The sequence below is a fragment of the Mya arenaria genome, chromosome 6, assembly GCF_026914265.1.
Source record: "Mya arenaria isolate MELC-2E11 chromosome 6, ASM2691426v1".
Classification (NCBI taxonomy): domain Eukaryota; kingdom Metazoa; phylum Mollusca; class Bivalvia; order Myida; family Myidae; genus Mya; species Mya arenaria.
Window position 1 is genome coordinate 23,395,488 of NC_069127.1, and position 19,391 is coordinate 23,414,878.

General features: G+C 33.5%; 1 protein-coding gene across 1 annotated transcript; it reads right to left on the bottom strand.

Moving 5' to 3' along the window:
• Window positions 1-264: 264 nt before the first annotated feature.
• LOC128238365 (bile salt-activated lipase-like) lies at window positions 265-3,311 on the bottom strand. The gene is made up of 2 exons (XM_052954215.1): window positions 1,537-3,311; window positions 265-1,140 (listed from the first exon to the last, which is right to left on the bottom strand). The coding sequence occupies exons 1-2, from the start codon at window positions 3,045-3,047 to the stop codon at window positions 849-851; spliced, it is 1,803 nt and encodes a 600-aa protein (XP_052810175.1). The 5' UTR covers window positions 3,048-3,311; the 3' UTR covers window positions 265-848.
• Window positions 3,312-19,391: the final 16,080 nt, after the last annotated feature.

Sequence of the window (19,391 nt, forward strand, 5' to 3'; positions counted from 1 at the left end):
GATGAAGGTTTCAACCTTACATTCTGGTCTTACTCATAATTGATAATAAAATAGAACACTAATATTTGGAATGAAGTTTTATTTTGAGAATTCGTTTTTTTTGAAAAGTATTTAAAGTTAATATTTCTGTAAAAGCATCGTTATACATCTGAATCTGTTGTTTAAGTTAAACATTTAATTTATTATTGAAATTACAAAACATGAGAAACAGATTGGCTTTAAGTCCAATAAAATGATAATACTATATAAAGAACAGAGGTTGACAATGATGAATGAACTTTATTGTAAAATTGAATGAAAAGAAGTGTTAACGACAAACCGAAGCCGCTACTGGATAGAAAGAGGCAGCATTCAAAAACTGAATGATACGTTTGGAATGGGGATAGGGAGTACTTATAATATATGCATATTCTTGGTGACTTTTTGACATGAACAGTTCGCTTTGGCAATGGTGTTAGGCGTGGCCGCCATTTCCCCTGGTCCCGCTAGTGACAAAAGTAAATAAATATTATATGAACACTTAATATGAAATTATTTTCTATACGAGTGTGAAACATTGTGCTAAACTACTTCCAACTTGGACATATTGTTATAATGAATACGTTCTAGAAGAGAGCTATTTCGAAAACACATAAAGAATCTAAAGTATGAACACGATAGTCTCGGGTTAAATGAGATTATTCTTAGATAATAATGATAAGTGTAACACTGTTAACGTTCCTTGATAATATCGTTAGTATTGTTTTTCAAGAGTGGTTGAGGCGTATTTCAGTATCCCGAATGGCCAAACATTTAATAACTACAAATATTACATATAACTCGATCGTCTTCACAACACGGGTTAAATTCTAATGTAGAACATAAGCAAACAGCAAGATAAGAGCAAACATCGCGTGGCCGGTTCTGTTCACAGACCTTCCAACACCGTTAACTGGACCGTCGTTGGGAGGACAAGTTCGGTCACCTTCTAGCGCCTTTATCATAGTTGGATACACATTCGTCCAGAACTCGACCTTGTCTGCATAAAAGTGTTGTTTCACCGAGTCATTGTCCATGGTCTTGTCAAAAGACATGCATTCTTGTTTTGAAAGTGTGTACTCCGGCCAGAATAAAAGATCCTGACCTTCGGCGTTTGGATTTCTGAAAGAGTTAATCATTATGTTAACATTGTTTTCATAATTTCTTAAAATATGTCGCTGGAAAGATAGAGGTTCATAGATGTCAGGGTAAAATGTGTTAAAAATGTATTGCTTATCAGTAGTTACGACTCTAATTATTTTTTATTGATATCTTGTATATTTTGTTTTTAATATACGTTTTATTGTAAATGATAATAAAATATTTATTAAGTTGTTACATGTTGTTAAAATAATATTTACAAATCAATGCCATCAAAGATCCACAAATAACAGACTACGTTTTGTGCAGTTACGGCATCAGACGCAAATAATGGTTTAGATATATGTTCATTTCGTGCCAAATATTGTTTACTACACAAAATGACACATGTACGTTAATCACAAGTCACGGTCTTACCCAGTCTTTGCAAAGTTTGACCAGTATTTCATCATTTTACGAGACAGGTCTAATTCCCACTGTTTGATCCCAGGATCAGACTGCAGCCCAAAAACGAAGGCCAACTCTTCACCATGATCAGCTCCCGGCAGCCAGGTGGGAGTTATCGAAAACCGGTTGGTTGGGGAAGGGAGGAAATGGAACATGTAAGATTTTCTGTTCTGGTCGGAACCTCCTGCGTGAAGAAGGGAAGTTTCCACAGCTGGAAAACCAAACTGGAGATCGCCGTGAAGGTGTGTGTACTGGAGTCGTATATTTTCGTAATTATACGGATCCTTCCAGTCTGTGTATTCATGAGCAATTAGTGGAACTACCTCGATTGGAACTTCACCAATCACAAATGTTGCGCCAGGAATAAGGTCAACGAAATCGGAAAATGTAGGCTTGAAGACATCCATATCTCCAGCAATAAAGTACAGCAGGGACATACCACCTTCGTACTGATTAAACCCGTTCATAAAATCAATGCTTCGGAAAAATTCAACTTCCTCTGTGTTTCTGTCTGACGAAAGTTTTTTCAGCTCTTTTGGATCATGTTTTATGAAATCGTTGTCAAGAACAGGATCAAAGTTGATATATTCAAGTCGTGTTTGATTTTCATTTAGATCCATCACAACTTCCATCAGTTTCTTCCATGGTACGTGTCTTAGACATGTAATAATTTCTGCATTACTTCTTGCCATACAGTTCAACCTCTCTGCTATAGCATTAACCATGTACGTTGTATCGCGTGTATAGTTAATGAAACTCACAGATCCAACCCCGCTCTCACATATCGCCCTTTGGAATATCTTTCCATTATCTCCCGGGTACATTGATTGAAGAGCAACACCTATAGCTCCTGCAGATTCCCCGAAGATCGTAATTCGCTCCGAATCACCTCCAAAATACCCTATATTGTCATTTACCCATTCTAGTGCAAGTCGCTGATCCCAGAATCCAAAATTACCCGGGCAGATCTCATCCATGGTGCTCAGGAATCCAAGCGGTCCGACTCTATAATTCAACGTTACTAAGATGACGTTACCATAATTGACGAGTTCCTCTCCGTTATACATGTCCGCAGAGCCTATGATGAAAGAACCTCCATATATAAAGACCATGACTGCGTGTGCCTTGTCGGGAGCGGGGCTCTTGTCCGGAACCCAAATATTAAGGTACAGACAATCTTCGTCCTCTTTTTCTACTTGTTCATTGCCCGGAAGAAATAGTTGTGGACACGTGTTCTTGTAAGCAACTGCTTCGTACGTTGTCGCGCCCAGATTTCCGTACGAAACCGGTTTTTTCCATCGTAAATCTCCGACTGGTGGTTTAGCGAACGGAATACCAAGGTACTTTTTAAATGAATATTTAATTCCTTCAATGTTAATTGTCGCTTCAACACCTTTAATAACCCCAACCGGCGTCGATACATTCAAATCTGCACAATGAATTGTTAGAACCAAGCTACATGCTAACAAAACGGAAATCATTGTTAGTGTGTCTTTGGCGATCCGTTGAATAATGCAGTTAAACTCGTTGTATCACTCAACCTTAACTTTTCAAAAACTGTGCTTGAATATGACCCGTACGTTTTCACTCCGTATAAAGTACTACATTGTACAATGCTAAAGAATTTAAGCTTATACCTACATTTAGTCACTGTTTGCTTAACCAGGGCAGGTTAAATAAAGATCTTAGTGTTGTAAGTCTATATTGTGCTTCATATATTGAATTGAACTTAATACTATACATAAAGTTAAAGTTAATAGTCAAAATTAACAAGTTGCTATTTGTGACGTTTCTACAAATACAATAGTTAACCAATAGTTAATATTTAATAAACTTCTTTAATAAACCGGCCACTGTTAAACAACCCAATTACATTCCTATAATTGCGGTAGTGTATATATCTATATTACACTTAAAATGCCTTATATGTGATTAAAGCTGTCCTAGTTTGGGTTTAAATATATATCTGCCACAGTGATAAATATGAAGGGCAGTAAATGGAAAATAGACATGCTCTTCTCAATCTACAATTGCATAAACCTGTTTATCAAATGTGTGCTAAGGATTGATATTTGTATTCTGATATTATTAATGACACTCACTCGCAATCGCTGCTATAATCCTTATGAAATAGATATCAGTGATACACCTCTATGGCCGTATATATCATAATAGCGTACATTCGATAACATAATTAAAAACATTTATAAAAGTGAAACGCCATATGGAATGCCCAGTTCAATAGTAAACATTTATACACTACATTAACTGTATACAGGAGCACCAAATATATTCAATTGCAGCTAGAAATTGCGTTAATGTCAAAACAATAATCACAGAATACCCAGCAGTTTGACATCAATATTGATTTTTGTTTCTTTATTTGAGTCCGAAACAGTTGGCGAATTATATTGATTTAATAATAGGAAATCGAAATATTCACATTAATGCTATCAACTGACTTCGGTACGCTATTTTAAAACAGTATGTAAACAGTTTATAGGGATATAACTTTAGTTGAATTATCATTTTATACAATCGATTACCTTAGTGTATACAGGTGACGTGTCGTCTTGATTTGCATTTGAATTTATATTCAATAAGCTCGACGTCATTTATTCAATTGTATATGGCGTCATAATTATCAGCCATTCCAGATGAATATTGCCGATAGCTTTCCAATGCAAATATAAGACTATATAGCATTTGTTACATGTGTCTATGGATATGCAAGCTTGCCTGTCTGCGTTTCTACAGTATGAACACACGAATAAGTTCATGAATATCATTTCTTAGAATGATGTTTGCAATATGACGTTGCCTTGCAAAATCAAAACTTACATGTAGTTCATAAAATTAAAATTAAATTAAACAACGAACACTGCGGACTAGTGTGGACTGCACACTTCAGCTTGAAAATGTTATATAGGTTTATCAAATACTATATCACATAATTGTTAAACTCTTTGGGTTTTTTTTTCAAAAAACAGCACAACGTTTATACTGTTTTAAGACAAAATAGAGGTGTTGTTATCAACTGCCTATTCCAAAAAGACAAAAAGAGAAGACTGTTCATTTCAGAAGAACAATCGTTACTTCATATAGCATCACCATGAACGAATCAAACTATCACGCTGAGACTCTTTCACATGCTCATTGATCATATATATAGACATGTGCATGGACATTTAAAAAAACCTCTTGTGACGTAAGAGTTTTGTAGCTTGTCTGTTTCTTGTGTTTCATTTTAAGCTTATTTCAATTCAACCGGGATCGACCGTTCTCGTTATGTGGTGAAACTCGTTGGATCATTCAATCTCAACTGTTTTAAACTGTGCTTGAATATGACCCGTACTTGATTTTCACTCCATATAAAGTAATACAATGTTTAAGAAGTTATGCCAATAACTAGGAATTTAATCACTATGTACTGAAGCGAGCTTAGTTGTAAATCTAAATTATCTTTATTGTCGTATGTTTGTAATTGTGCTTCATATATTGAATTAACCTTAAAAAATAAACATAAAGTTGAAGATAAAAGACATCAGGTAGCCACTTGTAACGTGAATGTAAATAAATCATTATCGAAAATTCTTAAATTCAACCGGCCTCTGTTAAACAACCCAATATTTTTCCTTCACATTGCAGTAGTGTACAGATATCTGTATTTTCTTTAAATGCCTAATGTAGAATTAAACCTGTCCTATCTTGGGTTTATATGGAGAACTATTTACTACAGTGATATAGATCAGTAAACGGGACATGTAAATGCTCTTATCTAACTACAATTGCATATATACCAAATTTGTTCTTAAATGATAACGATTGATATGTTTATACGACTATAAGGTACTTAATCGCAACTGCTGCTGTAATCCTCATAAAATACAAATAAGTGATACACTTCTAATATAGTACATGTGAAAACATAATTTGAAATATTTTGTAAAGTGTAATTCAATATGGAATGCCCTAATCGATTTGAAACTTTATTAACTAAATACACTGTATGTAAGACTATATATATATATATATATATATTCAGTCGCAGCCAGAAATTATGTTAATATACAAACGATTATAAAAGAATACTTAACAGTTGAATATCGATATGTTTGGAGGTTTTAGAATTAGCTATTCGAATTTAAAACATTTTGGTGAGCTGTATTGATACAATGCAAGGAAATTGAAATATTCAAAAATATTCATTTTGATACTTAAATGCTACCAACTGACTTATGTACACTATTTTGAATTGCGCTTCAGTTGGAAAAGGTCGACGTCATTTATTCAATGGTATACGACGTTAAAATTGTCGGCCATTTCTTTAATCTGATGTATATAGTCGATTGTTATTCTAAAGTTTAACTCATCTGTTATCAAATAATTTTCTGAATATTATAAATACTTATTAGAATGTAAATATATATATATAGATAGCATTGTTGCTTGTGTTTGAGGATTTGCAAGCTTTCCTTTCTGCGTTTATACAGTATGAACACAAGAAAAACGAATGGCGTTTATTTCCTTAAAATTAAAGATGCACTAAAATACTTCAAAATAAGATTTATTAAAATAAATACAATTGTTTAAAAATACCAAAAAAAATGATGAATGATGTTAAAAACTATAGTACTTATGAAGGATACCGATTTTTATTTTAAAGAAAGGTGCACAAAACACCGTAATTATACCTTATGAGAAGATAGAAGATCACAGTAAATCTTTAACATTCACCAATCATTAAGTATTTGTGCGATATCAGCTATTAAATTCAAGGTTACAATCTTGTTATCAATAACTAATAATTTTCCTAAATGTATTATTAAGTAAGAAGTAAAAGATTTATTGCTCAATATTTATGTTTGTTATACAGGTGTATTTATTGATTTTGAGTAAGGGTGTCACTTTAGTGTTATCAAGATGACGCACATGAAGTTAATACAATGAAATTAAATTATAAACCGAACACTGCGCGCTTGTGTGGATGGCACACTCTAGTTTTAAATTTCATATAGGATTTTCCAAACAAATACATTTGTTTACATAATTGATAAACTGTTATTGGTCTAATATAGCTTAACGTTCATATTGCTTTGTTGTTATCAACTTCCTTTCCAAAAAGACAAAACGAGAAACTGTTTCACTTCAGAAGAACAAACGTTACTGTATATATCATCACCATGGAAGAATCAAACTAACACGCTGAGACTCTTTCACATATATACTGTTCATATGTATGAACATGTGCATGGACGTTTGAAAAACTCTTGTAAGGTTAGAGTACTGTAGCATGTCTGTTTCTCGTGTATAATTTCAAGCTAATTTCAATTCACATTGGATCGAGCTTTTCTCGTTAAAGATATTTCAGGACATATACATTACATTATATTACACAGTTTCTGGTTTTTCTATAAAATGAAAAAGCTGCATTCAGTGACAGTCCAATATACGCAATTTAACTTGTTTCCAAAATGATTTTCGATTCATGCACTCATCAGAAATGACTTCAAATTATGTCATTTTTTTTGTTTGTTTTACATAAAGCAGTCGAATGATTTGATGTGAATATGTATTCGAAGGAAACTAGATGAACAGATCATTTGTTGTATGCTTGAAAATGTACATCGAAACTTTGCACAGTTTTCTTGCGTTTCTTGTTGTTTCGTTTACATTTGATCCTTAAACCTTAAACTGGATCTAACGCTCCTGGGCCTGTCCATGCAATGTCCATGGTTTCATTTGAATATCTTCAATATTATATTCGTTGTAATTACAATTACATAAACACATGACATGTAAATATTAGGTAGAGTTATTGCGAGAGGGCATTTCACATATAGAATATATCAAATGACATGAAATAAATTTATAGAACATTTATACGTCGCATTTGTATATATATTTCAGAAAAACGTTATTTAAAGACATGTTCAGAGGACAGAAAAGATTGTTAAACTCTTATGTTTTCATGTCAGTGTTCTTCTTATTGTAGATATTTCAAAGTAATACATTTGTTAATTGTTGGCAAAACTCAGACATAAACTTACTGTCGATTGAGAGTTAGCCTAAAAATAAAGAGCCCATCCTGGAATAGTTTCATTCGAAGCTCTACTGCCATTTTCTACGAAAACAGCATCGGATGTATATGGACGGTGTAAAATGTTCGAACTCGATACACTTTAACTGCGCTATGAGTAAATCGCGTGTTAATTATTATTTTTTCGACGGTCCAGTTCACGTTGTTGGAAGGTCTGTGACCAGAACCGGACACGCCATATTTGCTCTGATCTTGTTGTTTGTTTATTTTTTATATTAGGATTTAAAACATTGAAAAAAAATACTTAAGACTGTATTACGGAACCTTAACAGTAGTATACTGTTCGTGACTGTCTGAGAATAATCTTAAACAAACAGAGACTATCGTTTTCACACTTTGGATGTTTAATGTGGTATTAAAATAGCTCTCTTCTATAATGTATTCGATATCACAATACAAAAATCATTTTCATATTACGTGCCATATATTGTTGTGTTTTTTTTTAAAATATCATATTCACGTAAATAATAGATTACTTAAAACGGAACTAATTTAACATCATAACTGTTTGCCTTTTAAAAGCGAAACTTTTCGTCAACCATGTATAATCCTGATCTAATAAATGACATTGTGAAGACAAATCAACGATAATGTGAACTCGAACAGGAACCATTAATACAATAGAAACTACAGAGATAAGCCTATTGATCATGTTTGAATACAGCAGGTTCAGGGCCTGTCAACCCGAGACAAACAACTACTATTCAAGTATCAACACTAGCATAAGTGTTAAAAACAGTTTCGAGTGTACCAGTCCCAGTCAGTGGAGTACATATAGTAGGAGTTCGATATTTCTTGTTTCAGTTTACACCTTTGGTCGGACGCCTTCCAGTTCACGCCCATACAAGTGGGGTCTGAGCTGCATTGGTCAAAACAGTTCTCCAGTGTTGAAGGGAGTATGTCGAGCAGAATGATGTTAGTCCACATGATCTTGTCCGCTCGTCGGGTATAGGTTGTGCCATAGGCCAAAGGACAGTCTAGTTTAAGAGAAAACCATTGTTTAATACATTGTACCTTAGCAATACAATATTGTGTAAATCCGTAAAGGAGAAGAGCGCATAGTCCTGTGACGAGGCTAAACAGTGGATTTTCAAACTAACAACAACGTATCGTACCCTGGATCTCATTCACACGATTGATCCATTTGTATGTACCCGTTGGTACCACAAAACAAGAACCATACATTTACCCACCACGAACTGCCTTCGAGAGAAGAAATTACGGGAAATGGACGACCGGGAAATTAGAAGTGTATGATGAAGCTCATCGGAACTGGTTGTAAATAAAAGCATATTGTTCGAAAAATGTATGTTCGTGGAAACTATTTTCATAGTTGAAATTATTGCATGGGATAGATTAGGTAAATACAAACGCGTGTGCTCATTTTCAATTTTTAAAACAAAAATGGCATATTTACGTATGAAAGCATCAACAGTAGATTCCGACCACGTATAAAAACACGGAAGACACAGTTGAACCCTGTTCCTATCTTTTTAAATATCGTTTTATGGCTAAATGTTTAGTTCTCACATAGGGTTTACACTTCTTTCACATATGATCCGTTTAATATGCTTTAGATGGTACCCATAACTATGGTGGGGGAATGTGAAACAGTAAGAAAATCCGTGACAGGCTTGAAAAACGTTGATATGACGAGCCAAAATCAACGACGCGGTTACAACGCGGTAACAACGCCAAATAATTGTAAATAATAAGCAAATAATTAAATCGAAATAAACATAGAAAAAGAAACACACACAAACAAGTTAATTAAACAAGAAAATATTAAATGGCATACATCTAGAACATCATTAACATTTCTTTTTAATGCAAAATCATTTAAGCAAAACAGATTTAAAATTGTGCGATCTAGAAAGAGAAGCAATTACGTTTTCACATTTGAAAAAAAAACTCAAGGCAGATTTATTCAGAATGAACAGGTCATTTATTCGATTGACTGGGTAATCTATTTACCGATCTTTTAAAGATGATCATCTTCTTAAAGCAAATAACAACTTTATGATACCCAATTGCTATATATTTACGTTAAGCATAGTTAAAATACAATACTACAATGAACTCCACAGGGTCAAGCCGAGTAATCAAGAATTCAAACATTAACCCTGTGGGCTAGAGCCCAAACGACATTGACCTTGAGACAAGTAACATGTCAACAATGAATTGATATCCCTCTCTGAGAAATTTCAATAATTGCTACGTTTAGTTTAATTTCTACTTAACAAATGACCTTGATTAGAGCGCCATGTTATTATCGGTGGTGCCCAGACGCATTTTCCTTGATCGATATTTTAATACGCTTGCGAGGTTGTTTGAATCAAATATTAAAAATGGATGGCAGTTTCTGTTCGCATGGTGCACACCTTTCCGATTTTCAAAAGCGTTTGATTTTCTGTCATTTTTTTCTGCAAGTCGTAAGTTTATTTCTCATTTTGTATGCATGATGAAGATTTATTTGAATACAGTAGTACATTTCCCAACTAAATTCAAATAAAGAGAAAAGCATGGTATTTCGTCTCGATTTTGTAAAAAGAAAAAAGAAAGACGGTTGTAAGGTAATTTTTTTTAAACAGGGAATGACATCAATAGCATTTAACAAATTTATGACATCAAATTGCCGGGTATGACGTCACAATTTACATAAAAGCAAATTGCATTATAAGTTAAGTGTTTATTTTAAGTGGATATCATTTAAGCATGTATTCTTCTTACCAACAGAAAAAATAAAACGAAATGATGTATCTGTGGTTTAACAGTATTCCAAGTTTTACATTTCTGCAATGTATGTAGCGCGGGACATAGTATTACTTTATGATATTCGACTCATCGCTTAAGCGGTTGAAACAGGGAGGTCGATTTTGCTAGTTTGTTTTACTGGAAAAGCATGTGATGAAAATAATCTGAAACTCATCATCATTTATTACACAATTTTATTCAACTTGTCATGGAAAGAGGTTAATAAGCGTATGAATCATATTAATAAGTGTATCATGCACTACTAGCGATAAGCTGACATTTGCGAAACTCACTAGACTAAGTTCATTATTTTTCAAATTCCTAACAATGCAATAATGAATTAGCATAGAAATAATGAACATATTTTAATATTTTCTCCAAAATTTACTGATGAGTTTGTGTTTAGAAGTTATAGCCTACATATCGCTGATTATGTAGGTAATTAAGTTTTAATTTACAATAATGATGATTAATCTTTATTATGTTCCCCAAAGGGAGTGAATAATATAGTCGCCGCTTTGTCCGTCCGCCCGTCAGTCCGTCTGTCCATCCTTCCGACCTCCCGTCACACCCTTGTCGGATAATAACTACAAACCCACTGATAGGATTGAAATAAAACTTGATATATAGATTGATGACAATAAGAGGAAGTGCGGTGTGCATAAGAGCCAAAATCACATCATGTATATTTATTAAGTTCCCTTTCTTTTTTCATAATCGATGCTTGTCTGGATCTTATCTTGGAAAGTCGTAAAGAGATTCAAATTAAACTTGAAATATAGATAGATGGCGAGTGGAGGGAGTGCAAGCGCAGGAACTCTTAACCTGCCCAACATTCCTCTTTTGGTATTTCCCCTTTACCTGTTTGGAAAATAGTTCGTGGAAAATAGTTAAGGTATTAAAAAGAACTGGAAGCATATAAAGACAGCAATGCAGTGCACAAGAACCTGGAATTTTTTATTTTAGTTATTTCTCCTTTCCCTTCCCTTAACTTGATATTTTTTCGATAATGAGAGCTTGTCCGGGACATCGCTTGGAACATATTAAAGTGATTAAAAAGAAACTTGAAATATTGATATATATCAATAAGACGAAGTGCAGTAACGGAGAATTAGTTTATAGATGGATGGCAATGACATTAAAAATGTTTAAAGATCCATATTCTCGCAAAGTTCCTTTTATGATATTTTTGATTTTCAATTGCTGTTTTTATTTCACTGGAAATTACTTTGAACTTTAATTTTCAAATCTGCCGATATATTTATATTCATTTAATACAATACATCTATTGACCTTATACTAGCTTACTTATTGTATTACTATATGAGCCCTTTTCATAAAAAAATGGCCTTTGGGGAGCATCCATACTCATGTTCCAATAATAAATAATTCGCTATTACTTTCAAAAGAATAGTTATTATATCATTTGTTTACCTTTTACACATATGTCCGCAGACGGGTCATAACGAAACCAGTCTGTACACTGGCATGTACCGTCAATACAAGCCAAATTTGCATTTTCTTGACAATCAGCTGTTATCGTACATGGAGTAACGATTGATGTAGTTGTCGTGACCAAAGATGTTGATGTCGTCGATGTAGTGGGTGAGTTGGTTGTGCTAGTTGTGGTGGTGGTAGGTGTTGTTGTAATGGTGGTTTGTGTGGTACTTGTTTTGCTCGTAGTGGTGGATGTAGTAGTGGATGTGTGTTGTTGTGGTGAGGGCTGTGGTACTTGTTCCGCTTGTGGAGTTGGGTGTTGTTGTGGTGGATGGTGTTGTGAGGCTGGTGATTGGAATGGTTCTCGTTGTGCTTGTAATGGTGGTGGTGGTCATGGGGGAAGCTGTTGTTAAACCTGAAAGGGTATTTTAAGTAGTTATTTTATTCAAATTTGAAAATATTTTAGTTATATATACACACTTTTTAAAACATATTTTGAACTGGCATATTCAAGCTCATTTCATATGAATGGATTTGATGGACGAACAATGGGCTAAAAAGTTATTTTGAACTACTTCATATAGCTATCTGTCAATTTCTCATACCAAAACTAAGAATGTGGGTGTCTGATGAATTTGTTTTTCTTTGGTATTTAAGTTTGCTGAGATATAAAAAAGTAGTTCAAAAGGTTCTGTTATATGTTATATAATACGTTGATCAAGTCTTCATCTACAAACCAACACCTCGCATAATTACAAGTTTCTAAACTCGTTGAATAAAACTATGTATTATATGACGACTCGAAAAGATCCTATTTGAATCGTACAGTCAGAGAATAATAAAAATCCTTAAAACGGACAGATTATATGACTGAAAACCTTTAGTAAATTATGTAAGTAAGACCATTGTTTCATTTTTTTTTTCGAATTCTGACTCTTTATGGCAAAGATTAATCCGTTTTATTTGTTCATTTGAAAAACATCATAAACAAGTTTTGCTTGTTCCGTTGCACAATCAAATAAATACAACTTCTCAAATTTCACTCCCTGTAGTTTCCGTTTATTAATTCATTTTAATATAGCATCAGAAATAATATGGAAGAAATTCATAAAAAAGTTCCTTCTCCAGATAAAGAAGCGAAGATATATAATTGTTGTTATTAACAAAAAACCTTTAAGCTGGTAATAGTGTCCGTTTCGGTTCAGGCAGCCGTTAGTATCCGAAAATATTGTGTCGAAAATGAACCAGTCTCTTGAATCAAAATCATAAAAGAAACTTTTGCACATTTCCAAACGACCTCACTCCCTCGCACATGACTGCATATTTCGTTTATTGACACAGTTATTAAAAGATTGTGAGCATAGAACGCCATCAAATGAGGGTTTCCTTTCAAAAACATGTTCGACAACGGTCATAAACACCGGCCTTAATCCGTATAACAATTGAAATATAATGAATGAATGTCTCATTTTCTCAACCTAATCTTTGCCGAGTTTTAAACAAAATAGGAGTTTACATATTCCTGCATTAGTAGCATTTTACAGAAAATATAGATGAGGTATCCTTCAGAAAAGCCTGCCTTATTTGGGAGCAATTAGTGCTTTCAAATCGTTTCCGTTCGATACCAGATGCACTAGATGGGCGGATCCAATAGCTTGCGTTAGAAGAGGCAACACCTGTAGGCAAATCTTGCGACGCCATCTACCGATATCAGAACCGAAGTCAGTGTAAATTAGGCGTGTTTATGCGGGTTTGTGGCTATTTCTAATCTGAAATTGGGCTTTCAAGTGTATTGAAATCCTATTTTCTACGATATTAACATAAAAAAGCAAGTTAAGGGCTTCACCCACTCACCACTTCACCCCTAAATCAACTAGTTTTCAATGCCCAAGCCAAAATAGCAGGTACACTGTTATTGGGTCAACTTCGAGACAAAGAGAACCTAGAACGGACTGTTTAGAATATATCCACATCTTGTTCCCGTCGCTTTGTTTGCTTAACTCTGTAGGACTCGAGGGTAAGGCATCCAGAAATTTTAAATGACATAACAAACTTTTGCCCATTTTTTGTCTGAAATGTAAAAAAAGTCCTGATTGAACATTGCGCTACCTGGAATTAGAATGTGAACATTGTAATTGCCTTTTGCATGAGAACGTAATATATCAATTAAATGTGAAGGATACTTCTCTGAGCTGGATCGTGTTTGGTTAAAGGCAAACAAACCACAAATCGTTATTAAATTTATTTTTGAAAAAAATAAGTATTTTTTTTAATGCAATATCAATCTTTTTTTATCAGGCTTATATTTTTTATTTATATATAATTGACAAATTTTGGGACCAGTCAGAGGTTATGGCGCCATGCGAAGCCACGAGTGAAAATGTAGTTTTTTTTATGATCACAAGTGAAATAAAATACGATCTTACACTGAAAAAAACAAATTTTCTGTTTCTTTTATGCTTATTTTCGGAGTTTTATTTGTTTTTTTTATTTATTTCTGAATTACCCCCTTTTTTGAAAAGGGTGGGCTTTACGCCGCTACCCGTGGGGCGCCCCTCATGCATAGTTATAGCTGTCAACTTTTCTACTTTCGGTTTGCTGAGAAATAGTTCTCTGCTATTGATTCTTATAGCTTAATATTCGCTCGTTTTTTATTGCAAAGCTTTATGAACAGTAAACAATGAAGTATTATTAGTGCACATATGTTCCAAAAAATAATGAAAACACTTTTTTTATTTTAAGATGGGCATGAATACAAAACCAAATTACTACGCCGCTATTTAAAGAATAAAAATTTGGAAGGTCAAATGTGTTAGCAAAACAAATGTGGATACTCATTGGATTTTAACCATTCTTCTTAGTTTAAGACTGCATGTACGCGTGTTTTTTATAGTAAGTTAATATTCAGTCGTCTTACTGTCAGAGACCAGTTTGTTTCGATTTAAAATGTTTGTTTTCCAGATAAAGAGTAAATGCCACGCTAGTTTGTTGACACATTTTAAGGTGTGGGTGGGGTAAAAAATATCGGATCTATTTGTAAATTGGGTGAATTCTCCAGGAAGCTCATTTTACTTACTACAACGGTTAACAGTTCAAAAAACATTTGAACGAGGATATAAAATGTTATTATGTTCGAACAATTGTTTTTATCTGTAATTTGTTTGGTATGAAAGCAAATGTTCGAACATTCAGCTTCGAAGATCAGTAAAATGTTTGATAAACGGGAGAACCGGTAATAAATGGTAAGTTGTTAATTTCCAATTATATATTTATTTAAATTTATAAAATATTTCTTTCTTTTTTTAACATTTTTTGACATAATTAATTGAAGTCCAATGTTCTGTTTTGATCAAGGCAAGTACATGTAACAACAAAGGAATTTAAAAGTAGTTCTGAAAGTTGATATTTCCCTCCTTATTTTGCAGTGAAAATATCAAATTGATATTTTCACTGTTGTTATTTCACTGTTAAAACCCCATATTTCATTGTAAAGCATGAAAAATATGTTTTTTTCACTTATGCTATGCATATTTTCCTATATAATGGCTCAGATGTAAGCGATGCTTGATGTTTTATTTAAAAGGGAATATGGTTTCTGTCGGCCTATCCTTTACTGTTAGAGGAAAGCCTTAATTAATGCATGATCGAAAAGACTGCAAACATGCTAATGGAAATTAGTACCGGTGTATTAGTTTCATGAAGTCGCAAGCATTACCACCATTAATCAAACACCTTTATGCGTTATGAAAGTCGCAACAACACACATGAATAAACATGAATGGGTATCAAGTTCAAATAAACATTAATTAATTTCAGACGTGTCATTGCTTTGAACAAAGTATTCCCTATTTGGATAAAATTTAATATCACTAATTATTCCTCTGAGAATATAGCAAGTACAAATTTGTAATTATTAGAAAATTATTCATTGAGAGGAATTGGAGAATTCGAGATTATGATTAGCCACAGATATCTATTTATAATAACACGTTTGTTTCAAACGACGTGAAAAATAAACTGATTGCTCCTTTTCGCATTTGTTTCGTTTGTGTGTGTTTTATAAACGCTGGAAGGCACGCGAACAAAACACAACGCGTTCTAGCGCTTCTATGGACATTTGCAAACTATGTTCTGCATGGACGCGTTTACTTTTTCCGCTATTCCTGCCATTTTACTTCCCGAAATCAGTAATAGAATGATAATGAAGTGAATATGGTATTTGAATAATTACTATCGATTTCCTGATACATAAAACATCTTACTAAAGAGGAGATGTCCTATTTTTTTTCGGATTAGGGCCAGAAAATGAACCACCCAGTGAACACAGTAAGAATTATTTTTAACGTTAAATAATGTTTGATCTTAAACCGAGAAAAAGTCAAAATAATTAACGTCATAAATAAGCACAATAATTTTATGTTTTAGACGCTATACTTGGCGGTCCGAGTGGGATATAGAAATGTTGCACCATAGTTATTTTGTACCGTTCAATTTATGGGCTTTCGGTCAAAGATTGAAACCTACTTATTCAAACCGGTAACTCATCTTGGTCCGTTAATTTATAGCAATTTAGTTTTGTTAAGAGAGCTAAACCCTTCATAGTCTAATTGAAAGCACAACAAGTTAGAGACAAAATATCTTAAAATCAGAACAGAAAAACAATGCTCCCTATTAATGGTGACACGGAATGGTTATTTTCAGTAAGACCAACAAACTACATGTAGTGTTTTTTTCACATAAAGTCATTACAGCAGAAGCAAGGTTTCTTATTTCCAAGTAGCCATGCACATGTTATCGGAAGGAAATTAAAATATTAATAATTATAATTGTGAATCATATGGCAACATAATGTTTGGTTAAAAGAAAATGATTTAAAAAAGAGGTCTTTTTTTGTTAAGGAAGGTTGAACTCTATTTAAATAACCTAAACGTTAAAAACTTGAATATCATTTTTAATTTTTTGCACACGGAAAACATCACACGAGTTACTCAGGGTTACATGCCACTAAATCTAACAATTAAAATACGAAATGTGCTTCGAGCGGTGTCATGCACTTTTAACAATACATTGAACGGCTTATGATTCAATCAAAACATTTAATTTGAATTATGTCTACAATCCCCTGATGTTTGCTAAGATATAAAGAAAAAGGCAAATATTAAAGCTTTAATACAAAAGACCAAAGGGAGGTTACTGTGTATTATTACGTTAGAGGTATCAACAGGCATCCGAATTGTTTTCTTCTATGGTGTTTTGAATTATAAAAAAAATGCTCTCATATAAGTATAACTCACAAGAAGAGGACCAGCTGTTAAACATGTTGATCAAATTATGTTTGTGTTATCTTTCAGCGTAACTAGGAATTGCAAAAAAAATAATATAACTTTAATACAAAGTTTTTACTGTGTTTAAAAACATGTCGATATTTTTTGAAAAGCATGATGTTCGTCTAATTATACGAAATTTAATTAATATTCGACCTTCCAAATGCATCTGAAAACCGGAATTACAAAAGGCCTCGTTCCAACGAGGCGCCATTAGAAAATGTTTATTTTAATGTTAGCTTTGGAAATCATTTTCAGTATGTACATGATGTCTATTGGATAATTTAATAGACAATAATGATAGTTAACCGTCCAGTTTTGAAGAAATTACATGTAACAATACATTTCATAGCTAATAGAATCTTAATTATCAACCTTTTTCTTGTAAAAAAGCCAAAAGCTCAGTTGGACATATTCAAATATATTCTTTAAAATGTTTTCATTTTAATTAAGATATTAACTTTAAACGAAATGAGTGTAATTTTAAAGCAAATAAAATGTGAAGATGAAAGAACACGAAGAGGGCAAAAACGCCCCTCCAAAACCGTCAGTAGTCAGGTATGCCTATCCAGGGCACAACGCACCCATTTACCCGTTCTTATTCTATATAAATGATGCAATCCTGTTCGAAGTCAATTTTTAGGCGCAGTCAAGCGCGACGTGTTATCTCAGCTTATGACGCTTGATATGGTTAGGGTTAGCGTTAGGGTTATGGATGTGGGGCCATTGTTTATAATTATGAATTGTTTTATGTACATGAATGTATGTAACCAGTTTTTTAGTACTGTTTCTTCAGTAATGTACAGTCTAATATAAACAAGTTTGTGATTCCGCGTTAACGTCAACGCACTTGCAATAGCATTATAATATAATGTAACGAATATTGCATTTTAGGTCCGCAACCTTTCAACAGCAGTACTATATTTGTAGCAGATTTGAGACAGCGTAGTGAATCAATCGTATACACCAGTATTTTAATACCCGTGTTTACACGGTGTAATATGCGGGCTCCCAAACGATAACGTAATAAGGGCGCCAAAATAACTCATTTTGGATTATTGATATATTTACTAGTCACAGTAATAATGAATTAACACATTAATACAGATTTGCATCACTTTATTGTTATAGTTCATTTACAAGTCTTTTTAAATACATGTATATATATAACACAATGTGTAGAATATCAATTCTATTTTATAAAACAGTTAAATATATATACAAAATATAATGTTAAACACTCGTTTTTTGTTGTTGTTTTTTACAGAAAATGATTCAAATATCCATACGGATAGGTGAGGTAATCCTTATCGATTACCCTTTTGTCAAATACTATCCTATAGTCTTTGGTTTCTTGTCTCGTGACAAGTTTGGTGTTAGTAATGTCCCTGCATATTTTCATATCTGCAACTTGAACAGAATTACCAATATATGACCCCCTAATCATGTCTACCACCATAGCGTAATTTATCTTGAGGGAGTTTTTAAAGTTAAGCGTGATTCCTTTCACTTTGCAGACTGATTTATAACCATTTTTATCACACCGTTCTGTTTTGTATGCATAGTTTTTTGGTCCACCAGTCACAAAGTTCGAAATTTTGTTTCCCGAAACCTCGTCCGTCATATCTCCGAGATAATCTCCGAGTGGTGGTTTCCACTGCCCTGGTCGGGATGAAAATATTATTGAATCTGTGTCACAGTACAGTGTTCGTGTATTTAGACCTTGTAAGTAACTATAAAGTTTCAGGCGCGCCTGTGCTGTTGTATATGCAGCTATGACAACGTTTTTCCGAGAAGAAGCCTCAATAAAATCTTCATTGTATGCCCAGTCTAACTGCACAGTTTCTTCATTTACAAAACGGATGTTCTTTATTTCTTGTTGATCGCTGGTCATAAAGTCAAAGAACTCCTTTGTATCTGTTACAATAGACGTCTGTGCTAGGTTTGTAAGTTGACCGAACTTGCCCCAGAAGGAGTTAAGCATCAGCTTTGCCAAGGATCGAAGGCCTGGATGTTTGCATATCCTATCATAGACTAAGAGTATACCTTCTTTGTCATAAAATCTTTGAATATATGACTGCTTGTCATTATCTGTTTTGCACCATTCAGGCCACCTACTGGCCTCCTGTTTGACTTTTAGAAAGGTATTCACATATTCAGTGAATATACCGCCGCATTTGGAGTTTTGGTCATACTGTGATATTTTATCA